The 20,305-nt window shown below is 38.1% G+C and overlaps 1 protein-coding gene across 1 annotated transcript; it reads right to left on the bottom strand.

Annotated features, from left to right (window-relative positions):
• Window positions 1-1,093: 1,093 nt before the first annotated feature.
• LOC111321985 (uncharacterized) lies at window positions 1,094-19,087 on the bottom strand. Its single transcript, XM_022925012.2, has 23 exons — window positions 18,820-19,087; window positions 17,173-17,239; window positions 16,478-16,531; window positions 15,824-15,968; window positions 14,471-14,573; window positions 13,965-14,079; window positions 13,710-13,825; window positions 13,066-13,156; window positions 11,826-12,104; window positions 11,232-11,450; window positions 10,645-10,686; window positions 9,818-9,928; window positions 9,637-9,669; window positions 8,575-9,162; window positions 7,809-7,919; window positions 6,958-7,407; window positions 6,602-6,625; window positions 5,929-6,105; window positions 5,233-5,460; window positions 3,952-4,115; window positions 2,821-2,879; window positions 2,557-2,726; window positions 1,094-1,856 (listed from the first exon to the last, which is right to left on the bottom strand). The coding sequence occupies exons 2-23, from the start codon at window positions 17,222-17,224 to the stop codon at window positions 1,561-1,563; spliced, it is 3,627 nt and encodes a 1,208-aa protein (XP_022780747.2). The 5' UTR covers window positions 17,225-17,239; window positions 18,820-19,087; the 3' UTR covers window positions 1,094-1,560.
• Window positions 19,088-20,305: the final 1,218 nt, after the last annotated feature.

Below are 20,305 nucleotides of genomic sequence, written 5' to 3'. Positions count from 1 at the left end.
TCTACTTGGCAATGGTAAACGAAACAAGAATGGACTCAAGCAAAGATGACACTAGAAAGATACGGGATGTGGGTCAAGGAAGGCCATTGAAATGTTTTAACACTACCACACAGATTCAGGAAAGGTTAACCAGTCTAGAGTCGAGAATTAGAGTTGTGAAATCGGATTTCAAGACGCAAGTCGATGAACTTAGATCTCGTATGGAACGTTTGAAGACAGAGCTGGAAACTGTTCAAGGCGATTTAAACTCTAAGAATACGAGAGATGCGAAAAATGACGACAAGGCGACAAGAAATAGAACGAAAGGGAAACATGCGTGTCCAAAACACCTGCTCCAAAAGTACAAAGAGTTCGCATGAATTCATTCGAATAACAAAGGGATGTCAAGGGAAGATTTTCAAAACGAAAAGTCAACGAAAGGCGCGGTTTTATCTACGAGTAGAAACCGGAACTCTGGGCCTGAAAATAATTGTAATTTATGGAAAATAGTAATATTGGCTTCTATAAGTCATTCAACCTGATGGCAGGTTTTTACTAAATCTGAATAACCCACGTGGCAAATATAAATTAAACCACGCGTTTTCGACTTGTACGATCACGAAATATGATTGTTTTAAATAAGAATTGTAGAGCTTAACTGTGTTTATTTCTCCACAGAGAAAACCACCATGCATTGGAAATTTGAAGCAGTTGAAATTTGGTCCCCAGAAAAACGAGCCTCTTCAGTGATTCTAAAATCTCAGTAACCCTCAGAAAATCTTTTATCTTTGCCAAATTTTTCACAGGTCTTTGCAAGTTAGCTGGAATCTTACAACGAGACGTTGAAGAGCAAACGTTTTCCTTTAGACAAAGTGGAAAGTGTATTTAATTAAACCACGTACAAGCCATCCGTCACTGATTTCATAATAAATCTTCAAGGAATATCAGAGATACTTTATGTTTGCTTAAATACACACTGCTTCTGAGAGGAAGTTCCGGGTTTTCAGTATCGGATGCGAAGAAAATGTTTGCGGTTTTCAGTTCACATAGTGTGGTTTCGAGTGTGCTGTATTTACAATCTTGTGACTATTCTTTTTAACAAATCAAGATACAATTTATAAGCGCAAGCTTCTTTATTTTAACCTTATAAACAAGTGTAAATATCCAACAGACATCAATCGCTGATGCTAGAGTCTCAAAACGTATTCCTTCTTATAACTATGACTGTTTTCGTAATTCATCGTTTTTATCGTCCTCTTTAAATTATATAAATCGGCACGTTAAACTGGAAAGCGTATTAAATACTTGTCTGTGCCAAGGAGGACCCTACCAATTTTGCTTGCCTTATCGTTAAATCCTGACTAATGTACATTTAATACTTTTATCGAAACTAACTCAGCTCTACATTATCTTTTTTATTTAGGTATATTTTGCAGAAAAAGCAATCTAAACTACGCTAGATATCCTCGTTCAGTCATCAAACCATTCATAACAAGCCACAGTAGGGTCAAGAGCTATTTTAGAATAAAACCTTTAAAAGCTAAAAATAATGTTTAACACCGGAAAAAGGAGTTAAAGGGGTTAAAACTTGTGTATCCTCACTCGCGATCGTCTTTTATTACAACAACGTGGCGAGCAGTAAGGTGGGCAGTAGTTGACATTATTGGTGCAGGCAATTGGACACTGCCACGGGTTATTTTGGGGGTAGACTGGTTCAGGTTGGTAAGACGCTGGTGATGGATACGGTACGGCTGCTGCTCCTGCTGCTACTCCCACTGCTGCTGCTGCTGCTGGAGCTGGAGCCTGGGCGCAGCAAGTCGGGTCACAACCTGGCTGACAAGTGCTGCTCATGCACTGGTTTGGGCAAAGTGACGCGCCTATGGTACAAATGAACAAACATTTTATGAGGTCTTATTTGAGGTCACATTTGATAGAGAGATCCCTGTTAATGCAGCAAATGGTAAGAATTAAGGAGGTGGAGCCTACCGTGGGATCTCTGCTGTTTTTGTGACGAAATTAAGCATGCAATTTACAGCAAACAGGCAAGCAGCGAAAATTAAACTTCTTCTCATCTACTTTCTGAGCAATTTTTTTTCCGTTCATGATGTTACAATAAGATGTGTTACATTGCAGGGACCTGTAGTTCGACTACTTAAATATTCGTAGTGATCATTAACAAGTAGATATCTCTGAGTAAACGGTTTAGTTTTCTTATCCTTGTCTCTTGTATGTCTCTCGGGTTATTACAAATGATTTTCGTGAAGTGGCTCTAAACCTTAAAGGCTTAGGAATGTTTCATGGGCCTAATGCAATGATAATACTCCTAAACCGAGTGAAAACTGTAATACAAATATTAAGTTAAAGGCTAGTTTAGATGTAGTTTGGTTAAGTCGATCGAGGAAGACAATTGCGCGCTGTGCTTCATTTTCCCGAGTCATCATTCCTTAGGTATCAAGCAGTTTTGGTATGCCCACAACTGCTTCGCCCTGCGCCATATTTTATTCATTCTTTACAACCACATTCCAACTAGGATAAACGTTTGTCTCCCACGTGCATAGAACCTAATGGTCTGCTTACCTGGCAGGAGAACCGTTACATTGATAAGTTTAGCAGATGCTCCATTTTGGAGTTCCAGTTCTCCATCATTCTCATGAATGCTGGTCTTGAGTGAATCAATCGCATCAGGACTTGCCTCTGGACCAAGCCTCAAGATAACCTCAACAATTGATTTGCCATCTGGCAAGCACCTAAATAAAAAGGAAGAAAAGACAACTGTTAATTTATATATATAAAAAAAAAAAACAATAATCCAATTATTCAGTCAGTAGGTTGACCATTTACCTGATTGTGTTTACAATTGGCTGGACTGAAAGGTTCTTTGCTTGGAAGTAACGAGCGATCTGTCCAAGAGTTAATAAATCAACACACAGGAATGAGTTTTAGTAAGCTTACATAATCTGATTTTGAGACTTGCACTTAAACCTCCAAGTGGTAAGACAAGGAAAAATGTGATTGAAATTCGTCTCCCATCAGTCCCTTCGCTTATTCGGCTGGTAATGAGTACGATATCTCAACTTTCTTAACTGTTTTCACATTGAAATTGAGAAAAGAGTCCTCTAAAATTAAATAAAAAAACCAAGTTTTTTCCTTCTAAATTCTAATTATCTGCCTTCAAAATTCCTCTTGTAAAAATGGCACCAAGCATCATTTTATATATTATCTATGGTTAACCCTTTTACAACCTAACATCAGTATACATATTCTCCATACTGTTCTCTACACATTTCCTAAGGTGACTAGGATAAATTGTTTGATAATCAAGAGCTTCTTTGGTTGGTGATCTATTCCTTTCTTCTCAGAACCTTAATGTAAGATTTAGGAGTGATATTTTAAAGAGAAATTAGATGCTAATCACTCTTAGCGGTTTTATTAACTTTCATTCACTTTCAGTAGAATCGCTAATTATAGGAACTAAGTTTCACACCGCCTAATTATAGATTTCACACCGCATAATTAGCATTCTGTATCTAAGGTATGTCTTTCATTGGAATAACCACCGTCTGATGATTGCGAAAGCATGAAACTACGAGTTACGGAAACTTTGATTCGTTGTTGATTTTACTATTTCTATTTACTCTCTACTTTATATATTGAGCATTATACAGCCAGCTAAAGCATCTCCTCCAGATAATGAATAAATTATAAACAATGCGATGGTGTGGCTTTATGACCTTACGAGTCAGAGAAAGTGATTTTGTTTGTTATCAGTTTGAGCATAAGTACAGATCGGTCACGATCTTCTATTCTCTAAAACGTTTTCTAAAAGCATAAAACTTAGTCTTTCATTTTTGGTTGTCACAGTTATTTTATATCATCGTCCCCGGCTGAAATTTTTCCCTTAAAACTTTAATATCAAGTCATAACCGCCTCATTCTACTTTTTCGCAAAGTATTAACACTAACAGTAGCTTACCGTATCCCTGAGAATGTCATTCACATTCTGAACGACAGGCGCGCACGTGGTTGGGTAATTTGATCCGGGATAATAGGACTGAGAATATTGAGAATACGAGGGGTACTGGGACGACTGGCTTTGTGGTTCTGTCAGGTTAAACGTGAACTTGTAAAAGGTATGACCTGCATTGAGAAGTTAATGATAAGAGAAGTGGAAATAGTCAATCAATCAATCAATCAATCAGTAATACTTATCCTATTAATAAAAGACCTGTCGTTGATATCATCCTTATATCATGATAAGTGTGTTTTTTTATGTTGTTACTTGTGCAAACGCATGCACGGTCGCCCATTCTGTGGTAAGTCTTGTGGTGTTGTATCTTTAAGCAAGGCTTCGTTGTGGGAATTGATCGGCATAATTTTCGCGACTGTATGTTGAATATTAGTGTTTATTATCCAACTACACCTAGACGAGTACAAATAACGGCATAGACGAGTACAAATATCACGCGGTATTTGTACTCGTCTATTGTAGTACCGGTTAAACAGGTTTTCTCGCATCGCGCAAGCGAAGAATTGGATTGTAGTTACGAAAAAAAAAACAAATGGCGGACAATTTGAATCATATTTCCGACGACGAAGAGTCAGAATGACTGGCAAATATAGATCCCAATTCACTAGATGAATCGAACGAAGAAAAACAGCTTAACGACCAGAAAATTTCTTCTGAAGAAAATAGAAACAGCAGCACAACAACGCGCCAATTCCGTTCCGCTTCGCATACTTCTGTCACGCACTCCCCGTAAATAAACATTCGCGAAATTCGCCCGCACTGAAATAACAGTTTGGCGTGTTGGATAATAAATAACTTATTAGACGTTTTTTTGTGTAGTATCGCTGAGTATTTTTACTCGTTATTTGTATTTTGACTCGCCCTACGGGCTCGTCAAAATACGGCACAACTCGTAAAAATACTCAGCGATACTACACAACAAAACGTCTAATAAGACATACTTACTTTGTTAAACGTATTTTAGTGAGGCGAATAGTGGTTTAAGGTTGTTGTGAGTCGTGATCTTCTAATTGGTGTACCCAGAGACTTAAGAGGTCCCATAGTTATTGCGTAACAATTCTACGTTCAACGAAAACTTCTCAGCGTTTTTTGGACATGAAGGTCTAAGCATAAAGTGCCGTCGGTACCATGTTACTCAAAGCTTTACACCCAAAACTACGCATTGGTCTTTGATAAGAGAATGGCTCAAAGATAAGCTTCTAGCTTTGTATCATCATTATTTCTTACCAGGCGCGGGTACCTCACAGACAAAAGCCTTTCTGTCGGAACATTGTCGGTCGGCCCATCCAGATCCGTATTCCCCTTTGGCTTGCACGATACAGCTCTGTCCTTCCTCTCCATCAGGCTCACCTGGTAGCCACTCGGAGAATGGAATTTGAGATCCTGAGACCCAAACGTAACGGCCCTCGGTTGCACGATCATGGAGTCCGATCCAAGCTTCCGTTAGGTTGGCTTCTTTTTAAAATCGTGCAAAGAAACGGTGAACATTTGTTAAGTTGTCATTCTCCAACTAGCGCTTTGAATGGACCAGTATTCACTAGTAAAAGGCGTTACCTTGTTGGCATTGAACTACACATGGTTTAATAATAGCTCAAAAGCCAGTGACTTTGTGGAACATTTTCTTACTATCATTGCTACGATGTAAAGTATTGCATTTCCTCTTCATTACAGCGTAGTATCATAAGTATCACTTTTCACCGTGAACGGGGAACTCAAAGCTCTTAATCGTTTGGATTACCTATCCTTTATTGAGTTCTAAGTTCTCGTCCATAAAAATTTGAGGAGGGAGGAGACACCCGACTCGAGTCGGGGAGATTGTTTATCTTAGATTTTGGTTGATGGGAGGAGCATTTCTTCAAAAGGGTGCGTATTTTAGGCGAAGCGCTAATGCGGATTTTGAAACATAGCAGGATGTTCTCTTACTCGCAATTAAGCTAACAATCAGGTCAGCTTCCTCTCTGCTCTCAAGTGAAGCCAGCGTACCGTTATCAAGGGCACAACCGAGTAGAGCGTCATCCCAGGTCACTGGTGTGTTACGGACAGTGAAACATGATCGTGTAACGCCCATGGGTATTTTAAAGTATCCCTCTGGACAAGCAGCTTGAGAAATGAAGAATTAGAAAGATAAACAGATTAGGGCATCACATCAAGGGCTAACCAAGCAAAAAAAAAAAAAACAAGTAAACAAACAAAAGGTAGGTAGATTAATTTGTCACTAGGAGAAGAAAATGGTTCGGTACATAAGTGAGTAGGTACCAATATTACTTGGTAAGTAAGAGGGCAGGGATTCAGATCGGTAGAGGAATGGGTTGATATGTCAGTAGTTAGAAGGTTAGGTAGGATGGTAAGTAGTCAAATAGGTGGGAATGGTGTTATGGATAATAACCGTAAGAATAAGTTTCTAGAAAATTCTAGAATGCCTAGTCATGTTGACATACTTACACGAACACCATGGAACTTTTTAGAACATTCTATCAGATTATGTGGTTATGATGTAATACTACCAAAACATGTTGTGTTGTAATCCTCAAGTAAAATTGACGGGCTGACAATACTTGCCAAAAACATTTTTTTATTTACCTTCGCGTATACTTACCATTTGGTGAAGGTGTAGAGATTCCTAGGGAAACGCAAACAAGAGAGATCGTGAGGTTGCAGATTGCTATCGACGATATGTTCAGAATGTATTCCAGACATGCTTCTGCTTAAGACCGAGCATTATAGACAAATCTGTTATTTTAAAATTTTTTTTTTTCATTCCTTCCTTGAGGAGGAAATTCAGCTTGACTGATTAAGCGATGAAACACAATAGCCTCTAAACGTAATAGTTAGGTATTTCAGTAAGTATTCAGTGTATATATTTAGTACTTCGACCTCTTCTGGTTAACGATATATCGGATAATGAAACGCGAATCCATAACAAGCAAATCTTAAAACGTGTCTATAACCTACCAGCCGCAGGAAGAACGTTTTCTTTAACCTTGTCATCACTCTGTGCAGGACTTAAAAACACCGCGATAAAATATTTGCCTGGGACATCCACTCTCTTAACATTATCCTTAGCTTTAGCGATACCAACTCCAATGCTCGTGGTACTTTGCCATACTAGCTGTGTAAATGGAGACGTCTTTACAGTCAGCTTAGGATCCGCCCAGTCAAAGAACCTGATGGCACTATACCACTTGACCGCGCATGCCTTAGCAATATCACCTTCTGCATGATGACTGCACACTAGTTGTCCAAATTCCGAGTCAGGATCAATCTTTTCTTCGCCAGTAGCTGCGAGATTTCCCGCCCATTCGCGAGCTAGTTGGTTCAGTTCCTGAGTATCAGACACATCTGAGGCTTGGTGGAGATTTCGGAAGACGTTGACAAGCTTCTCTACATCCTTTTCTAGTTGCTCTGAAATTAATTCACATTGCTAAAGTTGCGCTTGTGAGATCATTTAAATCTGTCATTGGCTTATTGTTACTGATTACCAAAAGTCAGCATAAAACAATCACTAGATAGATTAAGTAATAAGGAAAAATTCTAATTCCTCCGGTGTCACAAAACCAAAAACAGTTAATCATCTGAATGTGCAGCGCTAGAAATATATATAAACTTCCAGGATTCAGAGATAAATAACGGCATACTTACAGCAATTATTTAAATTATCTGTAAAGATGATATAGCTAATCATTGAACCTGAGCTGGGAAGCTGAAATAGTGCCCATGGGGACCACCCATGAGCAACGAAATGACTTTGATGATTGAGTAACCTCTGTTTATTGGTGAAACGAGGATATGACTAAACTATTTACCTATATCTGGTGGTGGACTTTGTGTTCCAGTCGGAGAAGCTGTTGTTGGAGGAGCTGTTGTTGCAGGAGCTGTCGTTGGACGAGCTGTTGTTGGACGGGCTGTTGTAATGTCTTTGCATAGTATGAAACAAAAAGCATCAGAAATATTATTGTAAAATCTATGAATTACGAATTTGATATAGTTAATTCAAGTAATTTAAAAGTAACTGCGAAAAATAATAACGCCAACCTGTTTCTTTGCTTACGACGGAAATGAATCAGAAGACAGCAGAGCTTACTGCAGTTAATGATATAAAGCTTATGTTGAGTGCAACTAATAATATAATACACTAAAATATACTCTTTGCGTCAAAGAGAGAGGTCGGTCTCACCTCTTAGGTTTCCGCCATATCTCATACCTGATTAACCTCTTTATTCTCGTGATCTCATTATCAATTCGCCACACAATTCTTAAGCTTATTTTTAGAGAATTTTCTATTGATGTTGTAAGGAGAAATTCTGTCTTGGTCAGTCATGGAAATTAAAGGGTTAAAACTGTCAAACACAATCCTGTAAATCACATGTTTGACTTATTCAAAACGTAGTCCATAAAATTTCTCGCGTCTTTTCCTTGATTCAGGTTCTTGTGGGAAGATTGTAGTCAAGTCCGCAGTCCAGTCGATAGAATACAAGACGTTTGTTGCGTCGTCGTCGTCGCTGCAGTCGGTTAGATTTCCTTTGTTTGTTCTGAGAGACGCTGAACGACGAAAATCCATGATTAGTTTACCTGTAGTCGGTGCAGTTCCAGATGGTGTGCCTGTGGCACCAGATGAAGCCTTAGACGTGGAAGATGAAGTTGGTTTACCTGTTGTAGATCCACTTCCAGCAGATGGGCCTGTGGTACCTGTTGGGGTAGCGGATGAAATGGTGGGTGTTGCGGTAGTGGTTGCTCCAGTGTTAGAAGTACCACTGGAAGACGTACCACTTGTAGATTTTGCAGTGCTGCCAGCTTTGCGGGTAGTTCTCCCTGATGCTCCGGTGGTAGAAGTGCCACTGGTAGATGTACCGCTTGTAGGTTTGGCAGTGCTGCCTGCTTTGCGTGTGGTTCCCCCCGATGTTCCAGTGCTAGCAGTACCACTGGTAGAAAAAGGGCTTGTAGGTTTTCTTTGGGTGCCTGCTTTCCGAGTGCTTCCCGCAGATGATTTGGTGAGAGAAACGCCACCAGTAGAAGAACTGCTTGTAGGTTTTCCAGAGGTGCCTGCCTTACGGGTGGTTCCTCCAGATGATCCAACGGTAGAAGTACTACTGGTAGGGCGTACAGTGGAAGACGTCCCGCTAGAAGCAGTACCAGTGCTAGATGCAGTAGTGGTACCTGCTGCGATTGATGGCAAAGTCGGTTAATCGACCTTTACTTTGCTTTGATGAAGAGGAACATACCCAATTTTTGAAACCCGAGGCTTTGTACCTAATGAACTCGAGGGTAACCAGCAAAACAAAAGCACTGAAAAACAGTGATAAACATTAGGTCCAAGGAAGCGGTTGCCAGCGACATCGATAAAGTCAAAACGGTTTCAGGAGGATATTGATGATACGAGAGCCCTTAGTTTACAATGAAATTTTGCGAGACTCTAATGCTAGAGATTCTTTTCTTCTTTCTCTGTACATTCTGGTCTACTTTAAAAGCCTGACAGATCAAATGAAATGTAATGGTCATAACACTGCACCGAAATGTACCGAAATTTCATGGTCATTTAAAAATGTTCTACTATTATAATCATTATTTAGTATGATAATTATTATCATTATAATTATTGTTATTATTGTTAAAATGATTCTTTTTAGTTCCTACCCTGAATCGTCGGTGGCTTTTGATCCTCCTTGACTGTTTCAATAAAGAGTAAAAGAGAATTTTTGAAATTGATCAACAAAAAGTGATCTAGATATCGGCATAAATCTAATTGACAGAGGAACAACTTGTGCAGTTCGGTGGAAAATTTAACATTTTAATCGGTATAAGTTATTAATCTTACTTTCGCACTTAACTCCTGCGTATTGTGGAGTACAAATGCAGCGATAGCCTTGAGGAGAGTCAGCATCGGTCTTGCACGTTCCTCCATTCTGGCAAGGGTTCGGCTTACAAGCTAAATGCCACGTGATAAAAGAACATATTTTCTCTTAAAAACAGTATTTCTCATTCACCTATTTGAAAGACCAGAGAATCACATTTATTTCAATTAAAGAACGGTGAAAAGTTTTAAACAGGACGTAACTATCAGAATTCAAGATTTAAACTTTGTTCCCGATCACTAGGTTAAAACATCACGCACTGTGTATGCAACAGTGCTCCCCTGTAAAACTCTCACTCAGACCATAGTTAATCGAGGGGACTGGTTATGAAAGCCGGCGAACTTCAAAGGACCGGCCTATTGTTTGGGTTTTGAGGTTGAGATGCACCGTCACGTGACATTGACCGTGCATCTAAAAACAACATGGCGGACGCGTGTGATGACATGTTCTTCTTTGGAGACGATTTAGAGGCAATTTTAGGAGTTTTAGAAGAAGAAGAAGACATTCCTTCTTCATTTATAGATACATACAAGCAGTATTTAAGAAGGAATAGTAATATTACAGACGTAAAACGTGCAGTCATAAGTACAAACACCCACATGTGAGACGCCATCTTGAATCTATGTGATGCACGGTCACGCTAGGTTGAACTCGAAAAACCAAAACAATAAGCTATCCCTTTGAAGTTCGCCGGCTTTCATAACCAGTCCCCTCGATTAACTATGCTCAGACGATGACAGAACACGATCAGCAAGTACATTCATTACAGTTAAAGGAATGTACCACTAACCTTGAGGGTTGGCTTGTCCTTCTTTTTCAGGTAGTCCACCACCTATCAATCAAATGAGAGTGAGGTGTTGCTAATAAGTTCAAGGCGTTAACCATTGTTTGCTTCACCCTGGGCTTTTTTAGGGCAGTTCCTCTCTACTTACAGATTGTCTAAAGTATTTTAGTTTCGCATTGTGTTTGCATTGGTATCACACAACCTTTGGCACACTTTCAATCAACAAAAAATGAACATAAAACCAAAACTCGATTCGATCACCACTTTGCAATACTTCCCTTTCCCTCAGCAATTTGCTCGATTCACTATGATTTCTCACTGGATCCAATCGATGTTTTCCCATCTTCTAGTTGTACATTGTAAATGCTTCAGGATTTGCTAAACGGAACTAAACCAAGTTGTACTCCAGTGAGGTGTATTGCACCACTCAACCAATCCACTCAAACAATATTTAATACGTGTAAACTATCATGTGGCCGGAGAACATGAAAACATGAGGAGACTCTGAAGTAGGATCATGTAGGAAAGTATCACTTTATGATCGAAATATAACTCAAAGGTTTTTGAAGAAATGTCGGGTGAGCCCTTCATACCCTGGTTAAAGGCCTGGTTAATCTCCTCTGGTGGCAAAATTCTGTTCCAAGTAGCAAACTGGTCAAACTTCATAGGTAACATCTCCTGCACTAGATTGTTATGGTTGGGTTTGCTTATCCTAAAGTCGTTGAATTCGTCTCCTCTTATCTGACCAAAGCTTTCACTCATCTGTTTTATACCAGCCTCTTTCCCGTTGATGTAATACTTTAGTCCCTCCTCTACGTGAAAAATATTTAAAGCAGAAATTTGTTGAATGTACTCAGCACGCTAAGAACAAGCAGGAAGTATTTTATATTCGTTTCAAGAATACAGTGGTTTCAATTTGGCCCGTATTCCGAATGTCTTCTAATTTACTTTTGATATCGATGATAATGACTTGCATCGTGGTCAGTTTTATTGAATTTCAAGGTTAGTAATGATCCATGCAACACCATCTTAGAACCACAGAAAAAGAGATCTTCACCAAACAAGGAATAAACGAAAATGAAAAGGAGACTTCAGAACGAGATCCATTTAGTAAAACAGTTATTTAATTCGTTACAGGAAGAATCACAAACTAAATATTAGAGTAGTTGTAATTTTTTGGAAGGTACCTCTTTTCCAGGTAAATGCGAATGAAAACCAAGAATTTAGCAGTATTTGTCCTTGTGGTATCTCAATTCTCCATTCCTTTTCAGCCGCTGACACTCTTAGTACAAACTGATTGTTCTGATGGAAAAAAGAAAATCCTCGGGATCTGTGATCTGATCCCCCACTGGATAATACGTACTTCGGAAGCTGTTGATTGTTTAGGAGGGCTGCTGGTTCGATTCTTGCCCAGAAAATCATGGTTACTCCATTAGCACACAGAGATGGGTCACTAATGCATCTTCCTTTAAGGAAGAATTTTTTAGATAAAAATGTATAAGCTAAGGATTGAAGTAAAGTATCAAAAGCTGGTTGGTGCTTATTATTCATTGTCTTCAGGTAAAGAGAAAAAAAAGAACACTTCAAATTCTCAGATATTCTATGGGAAAACTTATTACAAAGCGGGGGAATCTTGCGTTAATTTGCACTTGAAAACCGCTATCGCCTCGATTCGTGCGAAGTCGGTTTTCAAGTGCAATTTGACGCGGAATTCCCGAGTCAAGCAATGGATTTTCTCTTTGAATATCTGAGAAATTGAAGTGAAATAGCAATAACAGGGGTTTTTTTTAACCAGAACGCGAAACAAGTGATATGAAACAATATCATTTAGAATCGCATCATTGAATAAAATCTCGCATTCTGATTGAGTAATGAAGCGAGGTATTTAGCGTGGAATTGCGAGTTGAAAACGAGGCTAAGTGATATGTACACAACTATAAGTAATACTGTTTCCTTTTTTTCTTGTTGTTATTCAATCATGCGATTCAAAAGGGTATTCATTTTGTGTCCCCACATTAGTATGGGATATCTCCCAAACTAGGTTCTTTGACACGTTAATAAAGTTTCTATCTATCTATCTATCTATCATGAATGACACAATCAGGTGATGATCAATTTACGTCCAAATATAGAACTTTCGACTGGATCTCTGCACATGCCGCTATCTTGTATTCAATTAATTAATAAAGAAAGAATTTACTTTCAGAGTTTTTCCTACAATGCCAGACCTCTGCAAATAGTTTTTGAGACATGCAAAGAGCTAAATACAAGCTGCATAAACCCGCCATGGTTTTTGGAGGAGGTGGTAACACATACAGAATTCTTGTTTTTCATCGCATAAAGAAATCAAATATCAAGCACACTGAAAAAGATGGAAGTCTTTTATAACAACGATTAGCATTATTTACATGTAGGTAATAGCCTCACCCTTAAAGTTTCCCAGATCAATCCAACTGTTTTGTTCAAGAGTAGAGGCTACCTTTCCCCTTGCCACAGAATCTACTATTCTAGCCTCATCCTGAGAAAGGATAGAATAAGACTGAAGTGACGAACAGCACATGACTAACTTTTGAGAGGTTTAAAATATATTATTCTAAATTTGTGGAATTAGAAAAATTTATGTTATGAACACAGATTCAAGGTTACAATCATCTGAAGTGAAAACTGGATTCTGAGTTCTGACATAACAAAGGATCTCTGCCATAAATCGTTATCATAAATAAGTACCTCTCCGGCGCCTGCAGAACAATAATTTTTTTGTTCTAAAGTCGTGGTCATTTAAGACTGCAAAGGTTTTATTTTACTTCCCTCTTCGATTAATCCTCAAACTCGACGCAGTCAATCTCTCCGTCAATCAAATGCAACTCATGACTCGGTGACTCACGTTTTCCCGGGTTTTTTGGCGGGAATATTATCATTTAGAGTTCTTATTGGCTCCCTGGGATAAGATCCTTTGCTCTAATTGGCTTTTGAAATTACTATGGTTTTGTTTGCACGATAACCGAGCGAAATGTGCACGGTGCTGAACTTCAAATCCCACCCTCCAATTAGCTTTTAATCTACCGTTATACCTTCAGCTGAGCTGGAAAGTTTCCTACTAAATCAGGAGATGAGTCGCCCTGAGCCTCATTAAACGGCCAGCAGTGAGAAGAGTCCTTAAAAATTCCATTAAAACCACCAACCACAGCTGCAGAGGACGGTAACGATAGTTAGTAACAAGAGTAAGATATATAGTAGATACACCTGGGGATCAATCTACAAATTGAAAATGGGGAAAGCACCAAAGTGATGTTGAAGTGAACAAATAAAGTAATGTGTGTACTTACCACCTTGTCTCGATCCCTCTCCAGAAGGAAGCAATACTTTTGACAGAGCTCCTTGCTTCAAATCACAGTCACATGTGAATACATATACCTGTCCCTGAGGAGCAGTGATTTTGACCTTTTGGAAGAAAACCAAGGACCATTAAGAATTGTTTGGGAAAAGAGTAAGCGAGAGGAAGGCGCAGTGATGAGATCAACAACTTCCCACCGTTGTGACCTGGGTTCGATCCCTATTATTATCATTATTATCATTATGGTTAGTATTATTATTATCGTTACTATAATTATAATTATTATTATTATTATTATTATCAAAAGGTCTTCACATTGCTTGACGAACTCGATGTGTAAATGGTATCTTATGTCCGAGGGTTAATTTCATTTAATCTTACGGTTTAATAATTTTGTATTTCTTTCTTTCTTTTCTATTTTAAAAATTTTCTCTTATTTTGGTGCCTAGTTGCCCCCACTTGGAAAAAAGGTCCCTTATCAATAAACATTTAACCTACCCCTTTCAGGTTCCACGCTGGCATAAATCCAAAGTTATCGTGCCTTATTTTTATCTTCTTTATCTCACCGATGTCCATTAAATTCAGTTGAAAATCGTCGACTCTGGCAAGAGAAGTTAAATAATTTGCAACAGTTTCATTAACTATAACCTCAAAGCTTTCATTCGTGGATACTCACTTTAAAATCGCTTCAACAAATATAAAATAACTCCTATGAGCTTCTCTATCATGGTTCTTGACGGACTGATTGACTAACTAGGCAATTTGGTAATATTCAGTAATTAAGTTGAAATTGCAAATTGGCCAATGTAAAGAGTTAAAAAGCTGACGTTTCGAGCGTTAGCCCTTCGTCATTCGCTCTGAAACTAACTAACTGACTGACTGACTGACTGACTGACTGCTAGCGGACTGATCGACTGACTGATCGACTTACTGACTGACTGACTGACTGACTGACTGACCGAGTGACTGAATGACTAAATGACTGAAAGACTGACTGAGTTTCAAAGTGTTTTATAGGTTGCGTTATGTAATTTCTGACTGTTATGTAATTTCGATTGGCATAGTCACATCGAAAAACTAACGAAAAAGATCGCCTCTGGTATCGGGGCCCTAAAGCGAATTAGGCACCTGATCCCAGCATCAACCTTACATCTCATCTACCAAGCTTTAGTAAAACCTCACTTTGATTACTGTGACATTGTTTGGGGTAGCTGTGGGAAAACGCTACGAGACAAACTGCAGAAATTGCAGAATAGAGCAGCCCGTGTGTTGACATTCTCTAACTATGATGCTGATGCAACTGAGCTACTCGAGTTTTTAGGGTGGAAAAACCTTGCACGCCAGCAGGAAATCCATAAAGCCACCATGATGTTTAGATGTCTGCACGGGCTAGCTCCAAGGTATCTATATTCAAAGTTTACGTGGCGTGACTCTGCTTATGACCTCAGGGACTCTGAAAATAAGCTTAATGTTCCACTACCGCGCACTAATTATTACAGAAAAAGCTTTAGCTACAATGGCGCCACATTATGGAACAGTTTACCACGCGATATAAGGAACACAGAGTCTCTGGGGTTATTTAAACGTAAGATCAATGACATTTTTAAAGTCTAACGCACGGCATTCACGGAAAACAGCTTTAGTGTTATAGTATGTAGTTTTAATTTTAAATATCTTAGCGTATGTGATATGTATTTTTATAGGCTGATGAATTGATCGTGTCTACATAAAGATTACAATAAAATACTGACTGACTAAATGAGATGAAATGGATCTGACTTGTAATTGAATAAAATCTCATTAAATAGTGTATTAATTGGGGATCAATCGATTGATAATTGATTTACATACTTTCCTTTTTCAAAGTTATTTTCAAACGTATTGCTCAGCTTCTTTTCCAAAGTCTCTCCATTGCTACCGTAAACAGTTAAGTACACATTTGCATCAGTTCCCGCTCCTTCCTGCACACCTGTGGTGACTTCAACTTTATACGGAGCTGAAATAGATTAATGGACAAAAAAGGTTGAATAAGAAACCTCCGATCAATACTTCAGCCGCATTATATGCACAAAAGTACTTTAGTCTTTCTCTATTTTTCAACTGTTTCATGGCTGCAAGAAACAGATCTCACAATGCTAAGACTGACGGCAGATTTTGAAACTGTCTTTGCTATGGATTCGAACCCGATTGAAGATTTACAATCACTCAAAGAGGATATTGTTATCGTGACGGTTCCAACGTACCATGCTCCCATTTTATTTCGTTTCAGATGAACGTCACTTTTTCGGTATAAACCCCACTTGACAAAAATTCTATGTTGTATTGAACTGCTAGCTGACCATGCTAGACCATGCTAGACCATGCTAGACCAGCCATTCACTCTAAATCTACTCCTCTCACTGTAATAGCTAACACAACGCGCATGTCCATTCACGCATTATAAATCAAGTGTACTTGACGCAGTTATTAATGCTCTCCATTAAAGGATTGTCATTTCACCCTTACCTGATCTTCGCTCTCTTGTGAACTTGAAGTTGCGCGCGTGCGCGCAATGTCCAGCTAAATCAAAAGACGAGAAAGATCAGTCTGATTTCAAATCATCAAATTATCATGAACTCGGCAGCTAAAGATATCTCATCCTTTGAATAAGGTATTCTCCTTTAGAAGAAAGTGTGTGCTGGATTTAAACCCTAACTTAAACAAACTTTTGAAAAATGAGGGCTGGATCAAATCCAAAACTTACACAAATTTTGGAAACTTTTATAAACCTGCTTCTATCAAGACCATTTGGGGAATAGTATACATGTGTCTTTGACATGCTGATCTTCGAATCAATTGGATGTGTCCCCTGATTCGACATATCTATTAGTATAGCGTAAACTTATACAAGAAAGTACCTTCCTTCCTCAAATTTATCATGTTCGATGAAGTAGACTATTGACTTCAAATCATCTTTCAGTGGAATGGAAAATGTTTTTATGTTTATGGAAGGTTGTCTCAAGTTTTCAATGGGTTAAGCTTTGGACAGAGTAAGTCTTTAGAAGGTAATCCAGAAGTTGAAGTTAAAACGCGGATGTTTCAGTCTTTTGTACTTCAAGAGCCTTCAGCAAAATGAGAATGAGGTAGAGAAATACCTAATTACCAAACGTTGAAAATCGTGCAACAAAACTACACAATAAAAAAAAGTGTTGAATAAATACCTAAGACAATTGCTGAGAGGAACAATGTATAAACAGGACCAAAGGAGTCCATTGTCACCGAATCAACCTGGAAATGAATTACCGACAGCAAATGTTATGACCAGACTAACAGAGTATCAAATAATAATCAATAATAATCAATAATAATCGTGATGTTCAAACCTTTTTTGGCTGCAAACTGTTTTTCACTTTTAAGCTAACAAATCGGTTGAAGCTTTAACCATACCCTAACCAGGCTGCTTCTAACTTTTCCTCAAAAATTATCTCAGACCTCCCGCTGACGTAAGTGCGTCATTGTTGATAAACACAGGTTTTTATCGCCTAAAGAGTAATATCTAATCATTTTTAGTAGACACATCATGAAGGAACGTTTATCGTCAGTTAATTGTCAGCTTTCGTATCACTGTTTCATGTACAATCCACTTATTGATAACGATCTTTAAAAGAACAAAAGTTTCCGCCTTTTAATTGTTCCATAGACTTATTTTGATCCATATCAACATATTTTACCTGTGTTCCGATCCTAACAAGAATTCTTACTATATTAACGTAGTGTGAATGAATGACTCATATAGTCGCACTCAGTTTAATACCCAGTTTTCACTTTCAATAATCAATTGGTAGTTACACGTTTTATTCTTAAGTTATCACAGAATACTAAGAATAAATGTAAGCTATACCAAGATCTTTCCAAGAACGTTCTACATGAAGCTCTGGTTAAGCAAAGAACCGTTCGGAGAAAGCTTCAGAGTTTAACACTTGTTTTTTAAGTATTATTATTATTATTATTATTATTATTATTATTATTATTCGACCGTTATGCTTCTAAAGCTCTGCCAGACTAATGAGAAAATCAATTTACAACTGCCAATCTATTTGCTTCTCAGAAGATAAAAATCAAATCAAATTCAGACTTTTCAAGCACACTTGTTAAATGCTAAATCCACGTGACAAACAGCTACAGGTAGAATATAAGTTTCACGTCTACTTTGACTTCCATTATTTACTAGTGAAATATCTTGACATTTTACAACCCTTGAGCCATGCTTACCGATCAGTGAAAAACTAGAATTAAAGACACCATTTGAATACCTATTAGAGAAAACTTTAAAAGCGCCTTCAAAAGAGATGCGAGAGAAGCTTAAAAAAAATTCCAGCGTAATCGATCAGTGTGATCAGAAAGTAAACCAAACCACCTACTGAATTAAGAATATTCGTATTTCACTGCAGTTCACATCGTTAATTTTGCTCGAAATGTCCATTCTACTTGATAATCTGGGAGTTTTTTGTTTCAAGGAAAGAACTATATTTGCCGGAAAACCAGTGGAACTTTATGAAGCAATCGCTGTACAACTTTGGCTTTGAAGTGTTGGAACGCCATGATATGAATCTAGCTGCGTCAAGGTAGCGACTAGAAACATGTTCTAAAGAAAGAAATGGTTGCTCGGAAAAATCTACGAATTGTATTATTTTGTTTTAGTAACGAATGGTTTTGGCTACCAACACTGTTTATCGTCATTATGAATTCAGATAACAACCAAATTGCTCAAAATATACTAATTGTTATCACACTTTCACTACTCGCATATTAAGCCAAGCTCTGGTCTAATGGAAAAGAAAAATCTTTGAATTATACGACTTACGTACATGAAATCAGAAATGATTTTTCCTCTTCGAATTCACGATGTGCTCTTGCAGTCGATGTCTCTCTATAATATCTCAAGTAGACTCTTTTGTTTAGAAAAACAACTCAGGCACAATTAAGCGGCAGGTTGCGGCAGTCAATATTTCATCGAAATTAGTCGAGTAGAAAAATCATCAATACGTGAAAAAATCAAATTCTTCCCTTGAATCCTCCAGATGCTCTGGTGCTCGCCACCAAAAGTAAAACACTTTTTATTCTTTGCATCCAAATAAAATCCTAGCAACGAGGGGGTTGTGTTACCGGTACACCAATAAATGTTCTTTTCTTTCTGTTAACCTATGCTGGTGACTTCTTGTGTTCCTATAGAAACAATGTTCACTCTTTCTAGGGATGAGAGCAGGGTAAAGCCACCAGTATTTGCCACAGGTAAGCTGGTGTCGCTTGACTGGTGATCGCCACTTAAGAAATGTCACAGAGGAACGAAAAGAATGTATGAAAGGAACTACCATTGGTTGAATCAAGATCAAATGTGAACTCCACTTGCTTTTCATCAGGCGTACAGTGCAAGAGAAAGTCACCAAACCTTTCATGTCACAAAGTCTCATTCAAAGGCAATTTTGGGGCAATTAATAATGTTTGTGGGGTCCTGGTTACCCTTGATAAGAGTTTCAGGTTGGATCCTGCTCCGACACATTGGACCTAATCACTGTGCACTGAATAGCCCCTTTAAATCATTTCATGAAACACGGATTTAAAACCTATCAGACTATTACCTAAGCGAATAGCTGCAATCCATCTATTTGCATGCGCACTAGAATGGCGGCAAACATACAAAGTAAGCAACATATAATCCCCTCAAGAGTTCGCAGTCAACAGACTTCAAAATTTTCTCGTAGTGACAAGGTTTAGGATACCTGAGGACTGTTTTAACTATGAATCTAGTTATTATTACTTATGAAGCGTTCTTGGCTAAAAAAATCGAGTTTAGTATTGAGTTGCACCGAACTTAAAAGGCCTGTACCATTCGTGAGATAAATTGGTCGTCACAGATAACTACTTATCCAGTAAATGTGTTTAAAAGACAAAAACAAAAAGAGCAATACTCCGTAAATCAAAATTTTCTGGTTATGAAGAAGCTTAAGGTATGCTAAACTTTTAAAGAGTGATATGTGAGACCGTAATAAGTAGTGATTTACAGATAATGTATACAGAGAAATATGTTAAACAATAAAATTAACTAAGATCTTATCTCATCTAAAAGCATTCTAAGAACTTCCTTGTCTTGGTGTCAGAAAGTGAATGGAAACAATATAGATATTATCCTGAGCCATTCAGTAAAAAATATAATAAGCAAGTTGATCATTTCCTATTTCTTTGACCGTCTTCTTTTGCAAGTAGAGTAATTGTTATCTTTCCTTATTGTGATCGTGAATTTGACATGGAGATAGATGTTCGGTTTCTATGGTAACTAGAATATGTGGTACTGAA

The sequence above is a fragment of the Stylophora pistillata genome, chromosome 1 (assembly GCF_964205215.1).
Source record: "Stylophora pistillata chromosome 1, jaStyPist1.2, whole genome shotgun sequence".
Lineage (NCBI taxonomy): Eukaryota > Metazoa > Cnidaria > Anthozoa > Scleractinia > Pocilloporidae > Stylophora > Stylophora pistillata.
Note: the sequence above shows the minus strand (reverse complement) of the source record. Positions and strands in the feature narration are given on the sequence as shown.

What these genes read in the sequence shown, in the direction of transcription:
- LOC111321985 (XM_022925012.2), bottom strand. Translation starts at nt 17,224, where the DNA reads ATGGACTCCTTTGGTCCTGTTTATACATTGTTCCTCTCAGCAATTGTC. An exon ending in TAACCAGGCCTTTAACCAGG is followed by an intron (nt 10,687 to 11,231) that starts GTATGAAGGGCT and finishes TTTGATTGATAG; the next exon opens with GTGGTGGACTACCTGAAAAA. An exon ending in TGGAACTGCACCGACTACAG is followed by an intron (nt 7,920 to 8,574) that starts GTAAACTAATCA and finishes TACTATGCAAAG; the next exon opens with ACATTACAACAGCCCGTCCA.